The sequence below is a fragment of the Gallinula chloropus genome, assembly GCF_964237585.1.
Source record: "Gallinula chloropus genome assembly, chromosome: 4".
In the NCBI taxonomy this organism is placed as follows: Eukaryota; Metazoa; Chordata; class Aves; order Gruiformes; family Rallidae; genus Gallinula; species Gallinula chloropus.
This window is the reverse complement of record NC_140088.1, coordinates 70,374,645-70,396,912: the sequence shown is the minus strand read 5'-3', so window position 1 is coordinate 70,396,912 and position 22,268 is coordinate 70,374,645. Positions and strand designations below refer to the sequence as shown.

Genomic DNA, 22,268 nt, shown 5'->3' with positions numbered 1-22,268 from the left:
TGATTTTGCATCTTAAACTCTAAGCACTTAATAACCTTTTGGAGTCATGACAGCTTCCTGTGGTGAAGCAGCCCTTTTTAACAGAGATCCATACCTGTGGAAACTATTGTTTGCCAAATGCTGTTTGTTTTGCTGGTATGTAAAAAGTTCCAAAAAAAGACGTAGCTGTTCACCCTGGTTGTTTTAGATCCTTTCTTAAGGCTTCCATAGCCTTTGTGCCCATCTGCAGTCCTAATGATGAAAAAAAAGAGAGCTCTTCGTGGAACTCTGACAGTTGCAGCAACTATCAAAGGTAGAGGTGATAATTTGAGCACCAGATTACTTGGGTCCACTGGGCTGAGAATTTAGCAGCAAACAAAAAGAGTGAGTAGTATTTTAAAGCACCCAGCCCAGAGGAGGTTAGGGCCCTTCTTTCACCAAGGACTGAGCTGAAGAGACAAGGTTCTTACTCCTAAGGTTCTTTGCTATGTTTGTAAGCCATGAAACTACTGCCAGTTTTCCCTACTTCCAGCACAAGTATCAAATATTGTAATTTTGACTAGTAATAAAGCAAGAAATTTGTAGTCAGACAGTAAAAGAGTACAGTAGGACATGGGGGAGTGGAATGGTGCTACATTAGGGGAAGTTCAGAGTGGACATTAGGAAAAGGTTCTTCATTGAGAGGGTTACTGGAACAGGGTCCCCGAGGAAGTGGTCACAGCATCAAGCCTGTCGAGTTCAAGGAGCATCTAGATGATGCTCTGAGTCATAGGGTTTAGTTTTAGCTAGTGCTGTGAGAAGACAGTTGGACTTGATCCTTATGGGTCCTTTACAGTTTGAGATGTTCTGTGTTGTTTCTTCCTGTGCTGCAGTAGTCTTTGTTACAATGAGAATTGAATACATAATGCTTTTTTTACAAATGGCTATGCATGCAGTAGTATTTCTAGTGCTGTTTATGTATGAAGTCATTTGGGAAAAAAAAAAATAGAGCCTGTATTAAAGTATGTCTGCTTGACGAGTGTGCATGAGTCCAGTGCTGTAACTCTTGCTCCTGAGATGTTTGTACCAGAGCAGCGAGTGATGCAGCATGTAGCATCCTGGACTGCATGAAGGTGTAGTTCTGTTCTGTAAGGGGTTTGCACTGCAATCACAGAGACGAGTGATGATTCTATTCTTTTTTTTGCATGTGAGCAGACCCTTGGCTTACGCTGTTGCATATGTGGGGCTTGAGTTGATTCAGTGGTGACTATATTGATTAAGAATTGTGGCAGTTCTTAAAGGTGCTTGAAATAGTCATTAACCTTTGGGGGGGGGGGGGAATTATGTCTCTTAAGTACCCACAGGTTTTAGTGAAGTTATTTTGACTATTCCCCAGTGCTTGCATTAGGGTCACTTTTGCAGAAATGATTGGACAGGTTTTGTCCTAGTGCTGAAGCCAGGTACATTACCCTTACTAAATGTTTGAGAAACAGAGGTCCTGACTGCCCCAGTGGACTGAGCTAGAAAAAGAATGCAGCTCACAGCTGTTTTGGCAACTCCAAATCCCTTTAAGTTTGCTTACCCAATTTATCAGCTCTAAATTTTTGTTGATGTTCTCATAATATGTACCTGCGCGGAAAATGTTCATTAGAACTGTAGGCTGGATAGATGTTTTGTACTCACTGTAATCTCTTTGGTATGTCCTGTGCTCGGCTGACAAGATGCCAAGAGCAGTGCATGGCGTTAGTAAGACTTGCTGAAGCCTCTCAAGCTTCCGTCATGGGAGAAATAGTTTGTCGCTCGTGATACCAGCGTTTTGAGGGGTTTGATTGTAGGCGTTTAGCGATGAGTCATACATTGTATTGTGGTCACAGATGACTGTCTAGTTTTAGAGCTTTAAGAAAGGCTTAACAAGCTGCTCAATAATGTCCCCATATGAATTACTGATTTCCTGTAAGTGCCAGTGAATCAGATTTGATTCTAGGTATGTTTTTAGCAAGTTTTAATGAGAGCACCGTACCGAGTCTTAAGATGGTGACTTTGCTCATGAGAAAAAGGGTAAATGACAATGGTCAGTGTTATGTAATCTTACAACTAGATTAGGATCATTTCAAAGTTGTTTATAAATTGAAGAGAATAAAAGCTATCAGAATTCCATCTTCTAAAGAGCTTGTCTTTAGAAATCTGGACATGCTGGCTTTTAAGATCCTTACGCTTTTCATGCCTGTGCTATGGAAGGTGGTGACCTGAAACCCAAGTCCTGTGGTTTGAGCCCATCTCAAACCAAGATGTATAAATACAGGCTTTTGCCCCAACATACCTGATGAAGTTTAAGGGTGTACTCAAGGTATCACCTGCCTTTCTGCTTCTGCGAGTTAAAGTTATTACCTTTTTTTTTCTCTTTTTCCCCCTCCATATAGCATTTGCTTGCAGCAGTAGCTTCCCTTACACACACTTATTCTTAATAACTTGTGATTGTTAGTGTTGAGTAATTTTGTTTGCTAAGGAAATCCCCTTGCAGTGACCTCCAGACTTTACAATAATTATGAAAGAAAATTTAGGCATAACACTTATATTGTCACTTCATGTCTTGCTCATGATAACCTAGTACAACACTGTCTTCTAGTAATGTATTAATAGTGTCCTCATCTAAAAGCAATGTTAATTTATTTCCTCATTTTATTTTTAACATCCTTTTTGGATGGAATTCAAGGCAAATACAGAATGATGCCTGAAATGTGTTCATTCTGTCTGTCCTTTAAAAATCCATAGCTGGAGGGCTCCCTGCACCATAATTGCCCTTCCGTCAGCCCAGAGAGTCACTATTTTGCACAGCAGCTCTATGTTTTGCAGAGGCAGTCATGAAACAGAGGACAGGCATTTTGTTGAGGAACTGTAGGGCATTCATGCAGATGTGCTGTACGATCTGAAGGTATTTACAGACATACAAACACCAGTCCAGTTTTACACCAGTATTTATCCAACATGTCTGCATCAATATAGCTGCATTTATGCAAAAATCCCAGAAGCAGATGTTCCTTTAGTTGTTTTGCATATCTGACAAATGGTCTGTGGTGGGAGTATCTGTAGTGGTGCACAGTTACCAAAAGAGATAGCAAGCCCCACTATGGACTAGTGTAAACCCAAGTCCCGTTTTGTCTCTGAGGTGGTAACCTTCAGCAAAAGACTGGTGCAGGGTGGACAGGTGGGGGCAGTAATATCTTAAAGTACGGCAGCCAAATCTGTGAGAACCTGTTTGTGTAAAACCTTTGCATGAACTCATTGGACGTGAATTTGAAAGAGAAAGCAGCAGCAGCTTGTCGTGATGATAGAGATTGCATAGCAATTGGAAACAAAAGACTACTGGATTACCACAGCAGAATTTGGGCAGCTTCAATGGAGCTACTCTGAATTTATTCTAATAGAGCCGAAGGCATAGTTTTGCTTTCAGCTTTCTGTCTTTGTTGATAAAGAATATGTACTTGCAGTATTGTAAAGTAATAATTGCAGTAACCTCCTAAATTTCTGGCATTTCAGAAAAAAATGGAATGTGCTATGTGGTCAAAGCAAGCCACACAAAAGATCATGCTTTATCTTAAGATTTGAAATGAGGGAATCTCAGCCTTTAAGACTTCAGTATCTTTAACCAGTAAAAATGTCCTTTATTTAAAAATACCCTCAAACAAACAAAAAACAAAGCCTAAAACTGGGACATGAAAATGAGGCATGATTTAACTTAATTATAAGCCTCGAACAAGGAAACAACATGTTCTCAGAATACTCAATTACAGCATTGTTTTTAGGTTGAGTTTTTTGTGTGCATGTTGTGTTGCTCCAGTCGCCTTCAGCAGAAAGAATAAAAGGCAAAGAAAACACGGAAGTACAGTAAACATCCTGAAATGCAGTTTCCTTCTTACTGGGAAGCTACCACATGACTTGCTGAGAAAGAATTATTTAAAAAAAAAAAAAAAAGACAGCTTGCTGTGGTTACTTAATTCTCTGTAAATCTGCTTCTTCAGAAGGAATGTCCTACAAGATCTCTCAAGCAGCACTACAGTGTTTAAATGCTTTGAGTGCTGTGAATTTAAGGGAAATACACTGAAAGCATTACTCATGGACAGATGAGGGCAGAAACAGAACAAGGATCTTTCTCCTATTAACATATAATGGTTTTATAGTCTGAACTTCAAAAGTGAGAAGACAACAGTTTTGGCTGAATTCTCCAACATGCAAAGCCAGTTGAGGTAACTCAAGTCTTCTACAATGATAGTGGGTTTTGCCAATCTCTCCAAAAGATGGATGGGGGTTGAATTGAAATGGGACCTGCATTTCAGTTAGTCAATACATTGAATGTGGGCTGCTCAGTCTTAAAAATACACGCACGGTAGCTGTTCCAGCAGCTGAATTTCTGCACAGAGTTCTGCTGCCAAACTGTATGGGTCCCAGACATCCTTTTTTGAAGTTGATAGCAGAGATTCCTTCAAGTGGCAAAAAGTTGATCAGCTCCTGTTTTTGTCCTTGGACCAGAATTTTCCAGAACTGTTCCCTCCTGTACTCTCACAGGTAAACAAATCACCTTTGGTTATATTGTGTACTTTTTTTTTATATGGTAGGTGAATGGAAGGAGTGGCATCTTTATGTTGTATTGAAACAAAAGGTTATCAGCTTACAAGGATTTGGATCAAAAATATCAAAGGCACTTTCAGTAATGTTTTCAGTTGACTACTTTGAGTACTGTTTTAAACACATATCTAGGGTGGATCACGGTGTGCTGAAATAGGTGTGTGAAAGCCAGGAGCTTTTTGGTATCCCTGTTATTGTCTGCAGTTCACTCTTGTGCTCCATGCTGCATACTGGGAGCAGCAGCATGTTTTTGTGTCAGCCACACTTTATTCTTCTGTGATTTGGTATATGAATTGTATATATATGTTAATTAACTCGTTCGCATCCTGAGGTGCTGTATGTATTCTTTCCTCGTCTAATTTTATAGTCTATAATTCTAGACAATAAGAAAACATAAGGTTAGAAATTGAAAAACTGAATAAAGTCCTGCAGTTAATTGGGGTTTCTTTGAATGCTATGGGTTGGTTGCATTTCTATGCAGAATCATGTATACGCACCTACATGCCCTTAGTGCTTTGTTTTCTTTGCATGCATGGTGACCTGACTCTTCTGTTAAAAGAAAAAAAAATAATTATATACTAACAGAAAAATAAGTGACACTACTGATACCATTACTAAAGGAATTTCCGAGATGTTCTGTTTCTTAAGCATATTTCACCTTCCATTTAAGTGTATTCTGAGACAACGAATTGCCTTCCAGACCAAGATTCTGGCCTGGTTCATAAATGAAGCAAAAATCACACACATCCAAGTGGAACATCATTTAATCAGCTATGTTTTAAGAATAAACAACACAAAGCCATAACAACAACAAAAAACCAACCAACAACCCAAACCACCCCAAAATGCTACAACTCTTAAACTAAGGTCATGGAGTGACTGCTGAAATTAGCATTTTCAATGTCATGTTGACTTGTGCAAGGGAATAAAGCAATTTGTTTCAGAAACAAAGCAATTGCTTTCTATTTTGCTCACAACTGAGAGGGCTTATAAGGAATCCTCTTCAACCTTTGATACTTGTTTTGTGCTGTCACAATCTTTGGCACGAACGCAGGTGATTGGAAAAGTCTGAATATTTTTCTGTATTGTGAAATGAGATTCACTGTATTGCACAGCTGTTTTCCACCTGCTATACAGCTTCAGCTGGAGGAACAGCTAGACAAAGTGCGGTCATACCATGGTATGAAACATGTCCAGTTCATGGAGGTGATCTAGGCTCTTCTGCAGCAGGTGCTGTGGAAACTGAGGATGAAGTAGGATAGCTGGCTATCCCTAAAAGAGTAGCTCAGGCCACTGATTGCCTTTTGCTCCTTCCACTGAAGAACCTGTTGCTTTAATCCCTGGTTTGGGGCTGTGAATGAAGGGATTAAACCAGAGAGGACACACAAGAAAGCTATTAGTGTGGTTTGGAAACTGTACTTCAGGTCGTTTCTTTGAAGCTGACCCTTCTGCTCCTTTGCAGATGAACATACTCACTTTTTATAAATAAAAGCCACAGCAGCAGTGCTAGCACTGCTTTATGAGAAACCAGAGCTCTTTTTTAATGAGATGTTCAATACATTTCTTCCAGTTTTATATGCCTGTAACTTCACAGTAAAAAGGAGGTGGAAGTGTGAGGCCACAGAAAATCTCCGGTGCTGGCAGTACCTGCCGCAGTGGTGTCACACCTCTTCCTCCTTCCTTCTGCTTCACGGCCGTTTTCCAGAGCTCCAACTAAATTTGCTACATCTTAAAGATTTGTAAACTTACGCTGCGCCTATTATCAACGTTCCACTGTGTCTTTTTCTTGGAAGGAAAAACAATTTCCACGTTTTTTTCTTTTTATCTTTCTTCTGCCATTGACGCGTGCGCCCTGCTCGCTCGGCCTTCTGTGTCCGCCTTGTGCCGGGGGCGGGAAGGCGGCCGCGGGCCCCTCGCTTGCTACGAGCGATGCCCAGGGCGGGCTGTGCTCAGCGGGGAAAGGCAGCTCCCCGGCCGACTGGGAATCCTGCGAGGGGCCGCGCTGCATCGCCCTTAGCGGCGCCATCTTTCTTTTCGCCCCCTTCCTTGCAACGGCACCGTCAGGCGCCCTCCCGGCCCCGAGGAGCCGTTAACGGGCGGCGGGAGGAGGTGCACGGCCGCCCCGCCCCCATCCCCACCGGCTGCTAACGGCCCGAAGCACCGCCCCGGGGCTCTGAGGACGCGGGTTGAGTCGACGGTGGGCGCAGGGACGGGTTCCCTCTCCGCCTCCCGCGTCTGTCTGTCCGTCGTCCTCCAGCAGCGTCTCCGCGGGCGATGGCGGAGCTCCGAGGCGCTACATCCGAGCCGCCCGCTCACGCCTCCCGGCGGCCGTGCCAGCTGAGCGGGGGGCGGGCGGATGCCGCCATGGGCCGAGCCGCGCTGCTGCTGCTGCTGCTCTCTTTATTAGTGGCGGCTGCGGGCCGGGCTGGTACCTCGGCTGCGGGCAGCCTGGAGGTGTACAGCCTGCGGGGGAGCTGGCGGCTGGGCAACGGGAACGGCTCGGTGCTGCTCCGAGGGGAGGTGCCGGGCTGCGTGCACACCGCCCTGCTCCGGTGGGGCCTCATCCAGGTACGGTAGGCCGCCGCGCCGGCACACCTCGCCCGGCTCTCTCTCGCCCTTGGCGGCGCCCCGGCTGTGGGGCCGTGTCTGGCCGCGCCTGGGGCGCGGTAGGGAGGCGCAGGCAGGTGCTGTGGTGCGGAGAGGCCTCGCTATACCGCCCTGCTGCGCTCAAATGGGCGGCCTGCCACGAAGGAAAAAACGAGTCCCCTGCACCCCGAGTGAAAGCTGCAGAAGCGTGGCGAGAGGCGAGCCCCCAAAACGTTGCCCTGTCCCGAAAGGTGGCTCAAACAGCGGCTTTGCGAGCATTGCTGGTGCAGCAGCCAAACTTTGTTTCCTTAGCCCCTCAAGTGACAGGGTTGGGTAGGTGTGTGTTTAGGTGGGTAACGAGGTCCTCCACAGCAGAGCCGTCCCCCGTTGGGCCGGGAATACAAATGCAACCCAGCCCGTGCTCGGCAGTGTGTGAGATTCTGTGGTTTTGACATGGAACCAAGATGCTGACACCAGATACCTAGTACATCATCTCTCTGTGTCTTAAGTTGTGTTTACCTACAATATTACCTAAAAGATTGAAAAGCTACCCCTACCCTGTTGAAGTCTGACTTGATGTAAGAAGTCTAGGGATTTTAGGCACTTCAGTCCATTAAAAGTCACTTATAACACATGCTACCCAAGTAATGCAATTCTCAAACAAGAGTAAAACATGTATAAAAGGCTACTTCCCAACTTAATGCTTTCAAAGAAGCTTTCCTGCTTCTCTTTACAGTTGCCTTTTTTAGTTTTTAGATTTATAAAAACATAGTGACTGCTTTCTGGGTCAAATCAAAACTGAAGTTGTAGATTGGAAGTAAAGTTTACCTGAAGCATAAGCTGCTTGTCACTAAAAACACAACAGGAAATATGCATTAACTGGGTCATCATTACTATCAGATGCCTTTTAAAAAGAAAATACCTGGAAAGTGAAAGGTGTACCTGGTTAGCAACAGTATATGATATGTTGTCTGAACATATCAGATGTATCTATATATTGTATTTATTGTGGACCCAATGTTGCATTTCTCATACAGCATTTATTTGAAAAATACATTCTAGATGGATGCATTTTATGCTTTCCATTACTTAATTTTTATTCTTCAGATTATTATTCTGCTGTGCTCTGACTGAAGTTAGAGAGGTATAAGGAGAAAGCAACTCCAGTTTGGGCAGGATAATTTTAGCATTATTCTGTGTCGGCATAGGTTGGGAATCCCAGTGCTAATAATAGATTCCAAAGAGTGCTATTGCCAGATAAAAGAAGTAGTCCACATTGGAAAAGTAAATCCACTATGAAGAGATAAATTGAGCCATGGGAGTCTGTTTCAACATCTGTGTTGTGATGTGACATTTTGAACATATGCAGTTAAGGCTTTAAAGTGGCTTTTCCAAAGTTTTAAAAACTCCAGTGGGCAGGTAGACTATATATGGAGCATCAGTGAAGAGAACTGTGCCAGTTCCCCCCGGGCAAAGGTGTGTAAAATATGCTGAATGTCCCTGATATTTGCCTGTGCTGGGAGGTGGTTTTACAAGAAGTGTGAATAATCATTCAGGAGAAACTGTGACCAGTGCACTGACTCAGGCAGGATAATGACGTAATGAAAGACTCCTGTTTAACTACTCACATTAAGTACTCTTATGAAGTGAGAAAATATGATTGCTAATTTAGCTGCATTGCTGTAATCTGACTTGTAATTTTAGTCATTTTAAGCAGCAGTATGGTATTTGGAAATGAGGCAGTGATCATGAACTCTCATGTGCCTGGGCAAAATCCCAAGCACACAAAGGCCTGAATGCTTAGTCAGCCTGCTGGCCAGCAGCACGGGTCTTGCTAGTAGGTAGATGGGTGCTTGGCTAATTAAGTCAATGATGGTTGGTTGTGGACACTTTAGAACATGTTTACGTAAATACAAGTATGAACTTGCTACAAACACGTGCTGATATGGCCGGGTATGAACCTGCTGTAGTCTGGAAACCGTTGCTAAATTGGTGGTGTTAGAATTAGTACGCTGTGCTCCGGAGCTGACTTAACCAAAATATTTTGCTAGTGTGATTGCTTGACCTCTGGACTGGACCCAGAAGTGTTGGGCTAGTTCCAAGCTAACTTGTTTCTCTGTATAGGTGTGTACATGTATAACAAAATCAATTGAAACTCATTCTTGGTTTAGCAAGGCCCAGTTTACAGGCAGAAGCATATTTGCAGTAGGATAACAAAATGGTTTTGAAATCACGTTTTTGTTTAAAAGATACAATGGAGAGCATGCCAAAATACAGGAGCAGCCTTAGCAGATTTCAGATCTATCAAAGATAATGTTAGATGTAATCAATCCCTGCCACTGTTGTAGCATTCTGCAAAGCAGTAAACCTGGGCAGTTTGGAGTTAGTGACATAATTTGTTATTGCAGTGGGTGGCTTCATGCTGCAAAGCATGGCTCAGGTCTTTGTCCTGAGGTTTCTTCATTGTGGTGAAAATGCTTATGACCAAATGTTTTCAAATGCAGCTGCCTAAAATCATGTTCCTGTATTCTTATTTATACAAAAGCATGTATGCAGCCTGAGAGGAGCAGAGCACTGGTGGCTCCACTTCTTCAGTGCTCTTTATCTCTGATAATCAGCCCTTTTTGAGGTTGTGTCAAGTGTAGAATTAGGAGTTTTATTATAGTTGCCTAAATGCAAAAGCCTTGGTATTGTTTCATTTGGTTCTCTTGCTCTTTGCCATGGAGTGTGGAATTTTTATTCACTCCACTGAAGATGTCCTTAGACCAGCTCACTGCTTGTAGTCAAAGGCAAAGATTGGTCTGAAAAGCTGTACTAGGAAACAGGAGAACAAAGCTGGTGGGAAGTAAATTATTCTGGATAGCAAGATCCATATATTCAGTGACCTAGTGAAATCTCTGCACTGTTTTTCTGTGTGAATTGCAAATGACAGATAGCACTGCATCCTTTGCTTCTGTATCTTTGGGAATTTTTCATACATTTGCACCCAAAACAGAAATTTAAAACAAAATTTGGGAGGGCCTACTCCAACCATGTAGCTTAGTGGGCATCTCACAAATAAGGGGAAAGGGGACAGCAAGAATAAGTTGCTGAATATCAAGACTGAAAAAATGTGGTTTAGATTGCCAGATGTGGTGTGGTTCGTTTCAAATTTAGGTCAGTGTACAAACTGCTTTTGCCCAGGGATGCTCTAGCTGATTGCATGTCTGTAGCCTTACTTTAATCTGCTGTGCAGGCCATACATTTGACATCTCACTGAAGATTCGTTACTTACCTCTCTGCATCCTCTTAGCATTCATTCTAGAGATGTCTTTACTCTTTGGCTTATAAAATATACACTGGATGAAGACATCTTTCTGAATGCACCAAATGTACATGTCTTAGAACGTGCACTTGAGGAAGAGACTTCTGAGTTTCCTGTTGAAGTATTATTTTCTTCTGTGTTCAACAAATGTAGTTCAAATGCTGGATTAACTGTGATAAAAGCTCTAAGGGCAGGCGATAGCATCACCTCAGAGAGATGTCAAATGTATGGCCTGCACAGCAGATTAAAGTAAGGCTACAGACATGCAATCAGCAATCAGTGTATGTGTTCAGCTGTGTTGGTTTAATAGCGTTTCATTAGGACTCCATAGCTCTTACTACTATTTACATGTAAAATGTTAAACAGACATGAGAAAAGCAAATAAACAGGGGTAAATAATTACTTGAATAAAGTTAGTACAAAGCTCAGGTGTAAGTACAGGTATGTTTCAAACTTGCAGTGAATCCATCGCTAACCCTGCATCTCTGGAAAAAGAAGATTTGCAGAAACCATTTTGCCTGATTATTTAGTTTTTAACTACCATCAGTGTGGTATTTTCTTTCAGGCACAGTTCTGATAAACAAGATGTATCAGCAGGTAACTTGTGCGTTAAGTCTTCTTGCTGGAAATAGTTGTCCTCAAGCATGTACTGTCCAAGTACTGCATGATGCCATTTCTGCTGGCAGGTGACTCCTATAAAATTTCAGTTCTGATGAATATGGCTATTGTAGCTGGATTTTCTCATCTGCCAGCCGTTTGCATTCGTACAGAAAAGCTGTTTTGTCTTATTAGCTGTCACAAATGACAGCTTTGATTTGTAAAGACCATTATGGGGGGTTCTGCAACTGTGATGCTAATGTAGGGACTGGATAACACTGCAGTTCTGCCCTCTTAAACAACAAGAGCATGCACTTGACACAGAATGTTATAGCAGTCTTGGTCATACTTGGATATTAAAATATATTAGAAGAGGCAGAACCTTATGTATCTCAAGTGATATTTTGGCAGGTCTGTGAATTTGTGTATTTTTGTAGCTTGCTTTGCATTTGTATAACAGTGTACTGTGTGTATTTTCTGAGACTTCATCATAACTTAGATTTTTCAGAGCAAGCCAGGTAACAATTGGATTTGATATCATATGGTTCTAACAGGTTAAATAACATTGGTTGATGAAATAGGTGATTAATATAATTATATTATTTTCCATTAAAACAGATGTGCTCTGTTGAGTTGTGTGAATATATGTGGAAGTGTTCAAAAGCCCTAGTGAAGTTTAGGATGAATTTTAAAGGGTTCTCAAGCTTATCTTTCAAAACCTTGTAAAATTGAAATAGATAAAAATTACAGTAGCCTTTTAAATACAACAGAGTATTCAAAGAGTATTAAGCAATGGATGTTAATATTTTGTTAATTCTTTAGTAGTGTCTGGTTTAGTGTTCAGCCATAACACTTCTTGAGCAGGTTACATTGTTTACTGCTTCGTTAGAGTAACTACTGAAAATTAATCACTTTAGGAAGAACTTACAAAACTCATGTTCCAAGAATAGGAACCATCCCTCACTGCTGTTGCTTCAGCCTGACTTTGAGCTGTAAATATGTGAAACTGGGCTTGCTGAAAATTGTGTAATTGTCCTGACTGCTATTGCTTGGGACGTCAAGGAGTGTGTGGATGTAGATAAGTATCTTAAATATTTAGCTTCCAGTCTGAAGTTGTTAGCAGCAAAATCATTAAACTGCAAAGCATGAAACATCACTTGCAAGTTTTATTTTGGTAATCTGTTGCATCAGCAGGATTTTCTCATGGTGTGTGTTCTAAAATATCAGCAGAGTTGATTTATGAGAGAAAAGCATGCAAGGCAATTTCAAATTAGATCATAATGAAAGTAGGGTAAGGCAAAGGAGTCTGGTTTGTGTTCTCTTTCCTGCATTTCATAACATGCTGATCTTCTGCCCTGATCCAGCTGACTGCCCAGTGTCATGAAGGTGTCTGTGTCGTGCTCGCCTGGACTCCTGGTTATGCAGAGCCGGAGCGTGCCTGGCACAACTCGCTTCCTTGGGCTTTGAGCCTCACTTCTGGGGTGTTTCTGTGTCATCCATTTCCTGCCTAACAGGAGAAGAAGCTGCTCTTAGCATATATGACTGTAGCTTTTCAACATCCCCTTGAAATCACTGCAAGGAGGAGTTTCCATCTAGCTTTGCAGTTCCTTCAGTGTAGTGCTCCTGGTGGTTTTGAAGTTCTGCACATGTCCTGTTACCTGAACTGGAAATTGCTTTCATTTGATGCTCTGTAGCAGGGCTTTTTACCTCATCTAGCAGGTGATTTGCTGCTTGCTTACAGCACTGAAGTTGGGAGCAGAGAACAAACAGGCAGGCAGCTTCAGTGGTTCAGATTTTTTTCTCCAAATTGCAGGAAGCAGGAAAATGCAAGGCTGTCATGTTTGGTGGGATCTATAAATAGCTGTAGCTGACTCCACCCCTCTGTATCTTGCTTCCAGGAACAGGTTGAGCTAATGAATGTGAAGTGCATTTAATACATGTGCAGTCTACTTCCTATTACATTTCAAATTCTCCCAGTACACTGATGAGTTTTAATTTTTCTTTTCCATCCAGTTTTCTGAAATAAACCTGTGATTTTAATGTGAGCTGATTGAATGTGGGATGAAATGCTGTTTCAGATAAATCCAAACAATTTGACTTCTATGGGTACATCTTCCAGCACTCAAACCAGTTGCATTTAATAATGAAAAAGTCCATAATCTTGCAAGTGTATTGGAGAAGTAATTTTCCCTCTTAGAGGACTTTGTTCTGATCATGCATTTTTGACAACCTTGAGAGCAAGGTTTCCAAGTGACAGGCGATAGGACGAGGGGAAACGGACTCGAGCTGCTCCAGGGCAGGTTTAGATTAGACATTAGAAGAAAAATTCTTCACCAAAAGGGTTATCAGGCACTGGAGCAGGCTGTCCAGGGGGCGGTTGAGTCACCGACCCTGGACCTATTTAAGAGACGCGTAGATGAGGCGCTCGGGGATATGGTGCAGTAGAGGACAGGAATGGTTGGATATGATCTCAAAGGTCTTTTCCAACCTTGTGATTCTGTGATTCCGTGAACCGCCTTAAAAGCATTGCTTGAACATTACCACATGACTGATTTTACAACAAGCAGCATTTGTCATACTTAAAATGACCAACCAGTATTAACAACTTTTCTGTGTGATATATATGCAGTTTTACTAGTTATGTAGCAATGATATCATAGAATCATAGAATTGTAGGGGTTGGAAGGGACCTCAAGAGATCATCGGGTCCAACCCCCTGCCAAAGCAGCTCCCTAGGACATATCACTCAGATAGGCGTCCAGACGGGTCTTGAATATCTCCAGAGAAGGAGACTCCACCACCCCCCTGGGCAGCCTGTCCCAGGGCTCTGTCACCCTCACTGTGAAAAAGTTCTTCTGCATGTTGGTGCGGAACTTCCTGTGCTCCAACTTGCAGCCATTGCCCCTTGTCCTATCCCCACAGACCACTGAAAAGGGGCTGGCTGATTCCCCCTGCAAGTGGCTTAGTTCATATAGAGGTACACAGAACTAGGAGCTTTCCATCTACAGTGTGGATACCTGTGAGGAAGAAACAGTATTTGCACCAGTCAGAAGGGATTGATTAGCACCTTCTATGACACATATTTTAGCAGTCAGTGAATTTCTTGAAGTTTGAGGGCTTTAGCCTTCCTTACAGAAGAAGAAAGCCCCTTCAGGAAAAAAGGTCTGCAGGTGCTTTGAGGAGATTTAAAGCAGCAGCTCTGTTTGTAAACTGCTGTAAGGGCACATCTGATGATGTAATTTCTGCCTCTGATGAAGCATTCCTACATTTCCCTCTGCTGCTAGGCAGCCAATTTAGTGTTCTCCAGACTTCAGATCTTTCTTCATTAACATCTCAGTATCCATGCTTTTGTGGGGAAAACAGCACAGGTTTCTTTTATGCAGGGTCTTGGTCTTTGATCAGGCTCTGATGTCAACTGTTTGACCACTAACCAAATCGGATTTGGCTTTACAGTGTGCTGTTGATAGTACATTTACAATCTGTGTCTTATGCCTTTTGTTAAATATTTTACACATACAAGTGACAATGAATGAAATTAAACATGCACATTTCCTAAAGCATAACCTAAAAATAAAATAGTATAGAATGTTAAAGCAGGACAGTTGTTACAAATGTGCTTTTTAAGGACATATTGTGGGTTTTCATGGTCTCTTGCCATTTGATGCTTCCCTTTCATTGTCTCAGTACATTCATCTTAATGGAGTTTCTTCTATGAACCTAAATTGTGCATATTATTATGCATGTATTAGCCTTAAAATTTGCATCTTAATACAATTCTGAAATACATTCACCAAAACACTCTGCATATACAGGTAATGGTATGGATATCTTTAAATTGAGTAATTGTTCCAATGAGCTCAATAATTTAACTTTCAGAGAATACACCAATACAGCCAGCAGTCACGATTTTACTGAGGTGACAAGACCATCCCTTCTTGACTCTTACTCACTTGTAGTAAGAAATCTGATAGACCGTAGCGTTTAGAGACAAAGTGAAAACTTTCCCTGTGTGTGGGCCCAAGGAATGATGCTTATATTGCTATGGGACTCCAGGTGAGATTATGCTGCTGAGGACAGTCACTTAGATTTTATGATTTTGCTCTGCTATGTATATCAGTTTGTTGTTTATATTACAGAGCCTGATCCTTTTAGTTGTAAAAAAATGAGATATGAAACAATATTTTTCAGGAGAATTCAAATCCAGAAGTGTTCTTACTATCTATACTGACTCCTGAAATGGGGAGAAAAAGTTAGTTTCAGTAAGAATTAAAAAAGCTTATATTTTCTTCAGTGTGAATCTGGATATGCAGGGTGGATAGTGAGCTGTGCCGGGACTGTAGAACACTCATATCAAAGGAAAACTTAATGCAGCTACACTGTCTCTTATCTGGGTTTGAGCCATGTAGTCCAGAAGAGGTTGGTCTTTGTTTTGGGACAGCAATTCAGCTGTGCAGCTGCTGAAGAGGATGGAACAGAGGTGTCTCTCACAGACCTGGATACCTGCACTCCAAACTGTCTGACATGGAGATGTAACACTGTACCTTGCTGCTGCCTTTGAATGAGCTGCAAGACAATGCACTGTCAGGTTCATGTAACTGATTACTTCCACCTAGGTGAGGAACACAGTGACCCACCATAAGGTAATAGATGCAGCATGAAGCCAAAAAGGTTGAGGACATAGCTGAGTCAAACTGTGCCTCTTATTCTTCCTGGCTAGTCTGACTAAGGGAAAAGAACGCATTCAGCATAAATAGAGCATAATTCTCAAAAGTAGTAATTCAATTTTATACAACAAACAAAATTGTGTTGCTTCTCTTTCTTCCCTTTCTCCCTTTTTCCAAATACAATGATTTCATTCAGCCTTACCACATCAAGCCTAGTTGACAAGAAACAACTCGAGTATTTGCAGTTATTTTAAGCTGTAGAGATTTCTTCACTGCTGTCCCTAGAAGCCTAAAATGCTGTTCCTTTGCCTTTTAAAATCCTATTAGTCTTACTTTCTCCATCATTATGAGGGTGATCATACTTCTGTTCCTCTCATAAAGTCATGAACTGTCTTGATTTTTTTTTTAATTTCCAGCCCAGTCATTACTTATGTAAAAACAAATCCTGCTCCCTCTAGTTTGAGTATGAATGATTATAGCTAACAGGTTTTGACCTATATAAGTAAAGTTTAATATTACCAAAGCTTTGTTTTCACATATTACTTAAAAGGTGAAAAGGAATATCAGGACTAACTAAGGTGGATTTTGCAGACTGTCTGAAATAAGAAATGGTCATCTCATGGATATTATGATGCATTTCATATAGTAACACTATTACTAAATACATCTTATAATTGTCTTTTTGTTGGTCTGTTATTAGGATCCTTACTATAGATTTAATGACGTGATGTTAAGATGGATCTCACTGGATAACTGGACTTACAGCAGAACATTCAAAACTCCTTTTCATGTCAGGTATGCAGTAAAGACAATATAGTTCTGGACTGTTTTTCATGCAGAATTGTGAGCTAGTCCATCAGCTCAAAATCTGCTTAATTCTTTTGTATCTGATAAAAAAAAGGCGTTAATGTGCAGCTGAAACACTGTGCCTAAAGAACACTTCAGCAGTTGTTTTTTCCTACATTTTTTTAATTGATAAAAGTTACTTACGAATTGCCAACTGAGGAAGGATAATACTTAGGCAAATTGGAAGCTAGTCCATCTGATACCTGGTGGGATTGTGAACATGCTGTGTTGCAGATTTGAGCCACTTCAGCTGTCATCTTCATTTGACTATTTAAAGGTATAATATAGCTACACTGTCAAATATTTTTGGAGGTAGTTGAGGCAACTGCTGCTAAAGATAATGGTGAGACACATTTTTATATTGTCTGTCTCCTGCATGTTGTTAACTCTAGGTATTCTAACAGTTTTTCATGTGTATATTGTGTTCTGTAGAAAGTGGCAGAAAGTGAATTTGGTTTTCGAGGGGGTAGATACAGTAGCACAGATCCTGATCAACAATATCACTCTTGGGAGAACAGACAACATGTTCAACAGATATGTAAGTAATGTGTTGATTTCTGAAGGTGCTTCTATTTTTCCTTCAAAGCCCTTTTGTGCTGAGCACTTTCAGTGCATTCAAGTATACATAAAAATAGGTGCATGGATACAGGAAGTGTAGACCAGACGACTGCATGTGTAATCAGATAACTGTTAGAAAGAGAAGTGTACTTACCTTTTCAGTAGCAAGAGGGTCAGATTTAGAGGTGAATGTGCCTTGCTCTAAATAAGTGGACCCATGCAAGAGGATCAGTTCAGCTAATAATATAAGTCTTGCTTCTTGGGATCTGTCACAGCTCAAATAAAATGTCACCTTAAATCTGTTATATTAGCTATAAATCTGCTTACTAATTGGTATTAGAATGGTTTACATGTGAAGACTGTAATGAAAGTGCACATGTTGAAAAGCTTTTGTGTTTCCATGCTTTTTAGTTATATATATGGGACTTGATGTTTAATATTCATGTTCAATATTACTATTTAAATACCAATTTAAAGTTAATAATTATTTTTTGTAACATTGTCTTGCACTTTCGAGCTTAGCCTATATCAGTGTGAGAGTACTCATCATGGAATGATCTTGTGAGTGGCAAAAACATTCAAACTAATTTTATAGCTTTAAAATACAAAATTATTCTGGGTACTAGCCTAAGGGAAAATTCTTGCTTTTCTTTTACAAGAATCAAAAAAGGAGAAGTTAGAGGAAGAATCTTAGTGGAATAACTGAGTTACAAAGGAAATCTGGTGTCTTCATATCTCAGTGTTTACCTTTCTGGCTGGTTTGTTGCAGAGATACTGGCCTGAGACCTGAGAGCTGGATTCTGCCACCTAAGTCTGTGTAGTCTGGGATAAATCACGTAGTTTCTCTGTGACTTAGTTTTACCATCTGTGAAATAAGAAACGTTACAGATTTTTTATGAAATTGTAATTATTTACTATTTGGAGAGTATCTAAAGGATTGCCCTGTAACGGGCTCTGTAGAATTGGGAAGTGATATTATTTTGCCCTTATTTTTGCAACTTCATTCTGTCTCAGATTACAACAGTTTTTGAAATGGCCTTCACTGTAAAGACAGAGTGAACTGTATTAGAATTAGTCTAGGATTACTGTGACCCAGACTTCTGCTTTGTTCACCTGTTCCATATAACAAGTCTGTCTGCAGGAAGGACTCTGAAGGCTCTGTATGGAGGACACTATTTGCTTTGTAATTTTCTTCTGTATGCTACAGATGTAAGTGATGCTAGCTGGGCTGCTCTCAAGTTGGACAAAATTGCTGAGACTTGCCTTGTCACAAATGAACACTGTGAAGAAATGGGTGTTAGCCATTGGAAGTATATTATCTTGATAGCACAGGATAATTCTGAAACCAAACATTTATCCTTCTACACAGCACAGCGAAGGGGATTTTGTGACCCAGTGAGGAAGCCGCCAAATACTTTATTTGGTGCTGGCATAGAATGTCTATCTGTACATTTTGGGTATGAGAGTGCAGGTGGCGTGAAATAACAGCTTTGCAACATTCATGCAAAAGGCAGCTCAGTGCTATGTGGCAGATAAGCTGGCAGTACAGCATGAGTTGGAAGGACTCCTGTATAGACCAGCGTTCTGAGTTGAAACAAGGTGTCTTTAAAGATGCAGACGAGCTCGGAGTGAGGAAGAAGGGTAAAGATTCTCTTACCATCCTTACTCTTCAGGCACTTCTGTGCACAAGCAGAGTGCTGCATCCTGGAAGGGGAACCAAGTACAGAGAAAGCGGTTTGTCCAGAAACATCTCATTCTCACTAGAATGTTACTGGTGGGGGGGGGGGTTCAGCTTAAAGTAGATTTCCTTCAAAACCAGAGCCTGTTGAGACTGTAGTTCAAATGCCTTTGATTAATACATGTATGGTATTAAAATCCCAATGTAACGGTGATTATAAATCTCTTAAATAAGTGTCAGTGCTGTAATGATTTTGTTCTGTTTTCTTGACCTAGAGCTTTGATATTACCAGCGTGATCAAGGAGGTCAATTTTGTCGAAGTCCGTTTCTTATCAGCCATTTCATATGCAGCAGAGCAGAGCAGATGTCACAAAGCATACAGCATCCCCCCAGCATGCCCTCCACCTGTGCAGAAAGGAGAGTGCCATGTTAATTTCATCAGAAAGGTAGGGGCAGAACTGTCCATCTCTGAATTCAGGCTTGGAAAGAGGAATGCACCATGTGTTCGCCTTACAGATGTATTCTGAACCTGCAATGTCATTTTAAAAGTAGGACATATTTTTCATTGCAGCTTCCTTCTCCTGCCCCTTCCCCCTGAAACCTGTAATTTAGCATCTCAATAATACAAGAAGCATAAGAAGGTCAGGCTTCATACCCAGGTGAAATGAATGTTTTAAAAGGCTGTTTTCATCAAGGAGTCAGCAAGGATACTTGCTGCTAAGAGGGGAGGGTAGCATTGGGAAATGTGTTATCATTACATTTTGATCTGCTGGTTAGGTTGTATGCTGGCAGCAGTGTTCACTGTTGCAAATACCAGTGTATATTGCCAAGGCCGTAAAATTCTCAGCCAAGCAGCTTTGTGAGTGCTTGCTATTGCTCATGTGCTGTGCTATTTATACTGGGCAGCTCTGGCATGTCCTGAGAAGTGTTACCTAACAGAGGACCCGTTGTCATCTTATTATGGTGTTGTGAAATGTGACTTATAAGTACATATTCAGTGAAAACAACAATGTAATATACAATGAGTAAAGCTTAGAAACTCAGATTTAAGATGTGGCTTCATTACTGTTAAAATGAACTCAAGGCAAACTATCATTTAAGTAACGTGTGTCTGATTGCTTTGCAACAGCTAGACACAATGGCTAGGTGATCTTATCTTGAAATTTCTCTTTCTTAGTGTTTTTTGCATGTTTGTCTCAATTTCTTATTAATTATTTTTTATCTATTTTGCAAAGTCCTTTTAGAGCCTCCTCAAAAAAATTACTAGAAACCTGGATGTAATTTTCCTAAAAATTTGTTAATAGCTAGGTGGGCTGCATGTTCTGGAAAGATCCTTCAGGATTAAGATGTTGTCTTTATTACTAGTTGCTGCTACTTTTATTTTCACTACCTTTTAGAAAGTTGGCTAATTCTTCTGGGTCCACTGTGTTTCTTAGAAATCAGGGCAGGGAGGAGCTTGAAAAGAAGGTGATTAAACAGACTGGCCAGGAATGATTCATGCTGTCCTTAACTATGCCTTTAAATTTGAAGAAAGTACCCTAGTGCTTTTCCTCAAAGGAGTTGTTTGACTGAACTTGGAAGCTGCTCCAGACATTTCCAGAAACATTTGTAGTTCCAAGTATATGGCAACAGCAGCAATGTCGCATTTAAAAGTAAACAAACATACCAGGACATTGCTAAAGTAAGCTGACTGCTTTGGCTGCTTACCATCTTAAAGTAACAGCGAGCTGTTTACACATCTGAGGCTCAGTATTGAGCGCAGTGAGCCTATCGCGGTCTTAAAAGCAAACTGTGGCAAAACACAAGCCTCTCTCCCTGGTAGTGTGCTCCAGTGAGACCAGCGAAATGTTCTTACTGTTGCTGATGGCTGCCTCTGCGGTATTACTAGTGAGACAATCTGGCAGTGATTCATTTGTTTATTTTTTATAAAGGGAAAATTACTTTCAATCTGACTTGTTTTCTAAGAATGTGTTGTCCCTGTTTTTACACTTGAAATAGGTACAGTGCCTGCTTCCTGGAAGGCTCTTTCGCAACTTGATAGGCAGGCAGGCTGACTCCAGCAATGCAAGGGATCGGCCAGACTTTGTGCAATGTGGTTTGCCAAAATTAGTATGCCTCGGCTGTAAGTTATTAGTCTCTAAATTTAGAACTGTAGGTCACTGTACAGGACTTTAAGGAGATCTATTGTATTTGCTTTGGGGGCTGGGGCTCTGTGAAGCTTGGAGGACAGCTGAATAGATGTCTTCAAGGGATTTGTTAACTAGAGGTCTGACCAGGTTTGAAAACAGCTAAATGGAAAGTAGTGTAGGTATTTCTCTCCCTGACCAGCATTTCTGACAGTTATTCTGATGTTAGAATCAGAAATAAGCTGTTTCTCCCACCTTTTTGTTCCATTTGTTTTTGTATGAGAACCATAAAAAGGGGAGAAACAGTGAGCATGACTGAACTACTCATATGCACCAGACATACACATCTCTTTCCTTACACTGGTCTGTGGTGTTACAGCAAAAAATAGGGGATAAAGTATTTCAGATACACCAACGATTTTTAATTTGATATTGTTCTTAACATTTGTAACCATCAATTTTCAGGATACTTTAACATTTGTAACCAAAAGGTTTTTACTAATTTGTCTTTTTTAGGTATACAATTAAATACTGACATTGCCAACTGAGTTAATTCAGAGCTGAAATGAGAGTAACCTGTTGGCTTGGTTTATTGATCTTTACTGTTTGTTTGGGTTGGGGTTTTTTTTAAGTGGTGGACTAGGTGGTGTTTAATACATGGTACATGGATGTTTAATACATTTTTTCTGTAATATAGGGAACAACAGCAGAGTTCTGGTCAAGAAGTAAGGGGAAAAAATATTATAGGCTCTTCTGCATTTATGGAAATTGGAAAAATTCTTTCAGTGCATGGCAATATTTTATTTCTAGATAGCAAATAATTTTTATTTCTGGCACTGCATCAATGTCTGTGTGAAAAATAGGCAATTGTAATATAGTCATTCTGTATTCCAGGAGCAGTGTTCATTTAGTTGGGATTGGGGTCCTTCTTTTCCCACTCAAGGAATCTGGAAAGATGTTAGGGTTGAGGCCTATAACCATTGTCACCTGATTTACTTTTCTCTGACTTCTTTCTTTGGTAAGTTGTGTTACTACTTTTTACTGTTGTTTCACCTTTGGAATACAAACCATTTTATCATTGAGCTCGGTTAACTGACTGTTTAAGAAAGCTTCTGTTGTTTTATTATGACTCTGCATATAGCTTTTACCACAGTACACCTTTTTAGGTCTTTAAACAGTACTTCAGTAGAAACAATAGTGCTTAAAAATGTTACAATTCAAAATATTGTTTTGCTTGAAGATTCCAAATAACTGCAGAAAAATATGTAGTATAGCTGGGGTTAAAGAGCCTTTTTTATTTGCATGTGTTTTCACCAAGACTCCCAAGA

The 22,268-nt window shown here is 40.7% G+C and overlaps 1 protein-coding gene across 1 annotated transcript in view; it reads left to right on the top strand.

Moving 5' to 3' along the window:
• Window positions 1-6,906: 6,906 nt before the first annotated feature.
• Window positions 6,907-22,268, top strand: part of MANBA (mannosidase beta) — a 47,608-nt gene continuing 32,246 nt past the window's right edge. The window contains exons 1-5 of the mRNA XM_084263624.1: window positions 6,907-7,149; window positions 16,433-16,527; window positions 17,011-17,116; window positions 19,090-19,260; window positions 21,835-21,958. Of these exons, the coding sequence (XP_084119750.1) occupies window positions 6,946-7,149; window positions 16,433-16,527; window positions 17,011-17,116; window positions 19,090-19,260; window positions 21,835-21,958 (700 nt within the window). The 5' untranslated portion in view covers window positions 6,907-6,945. The remainder of the gene's footprint in view (window positions 7,150-16,432; window positions 16,528-17,010; window positions 17,117-19,089; window positions 19,261-21,834; window positions 21,959-22,268) is intronic.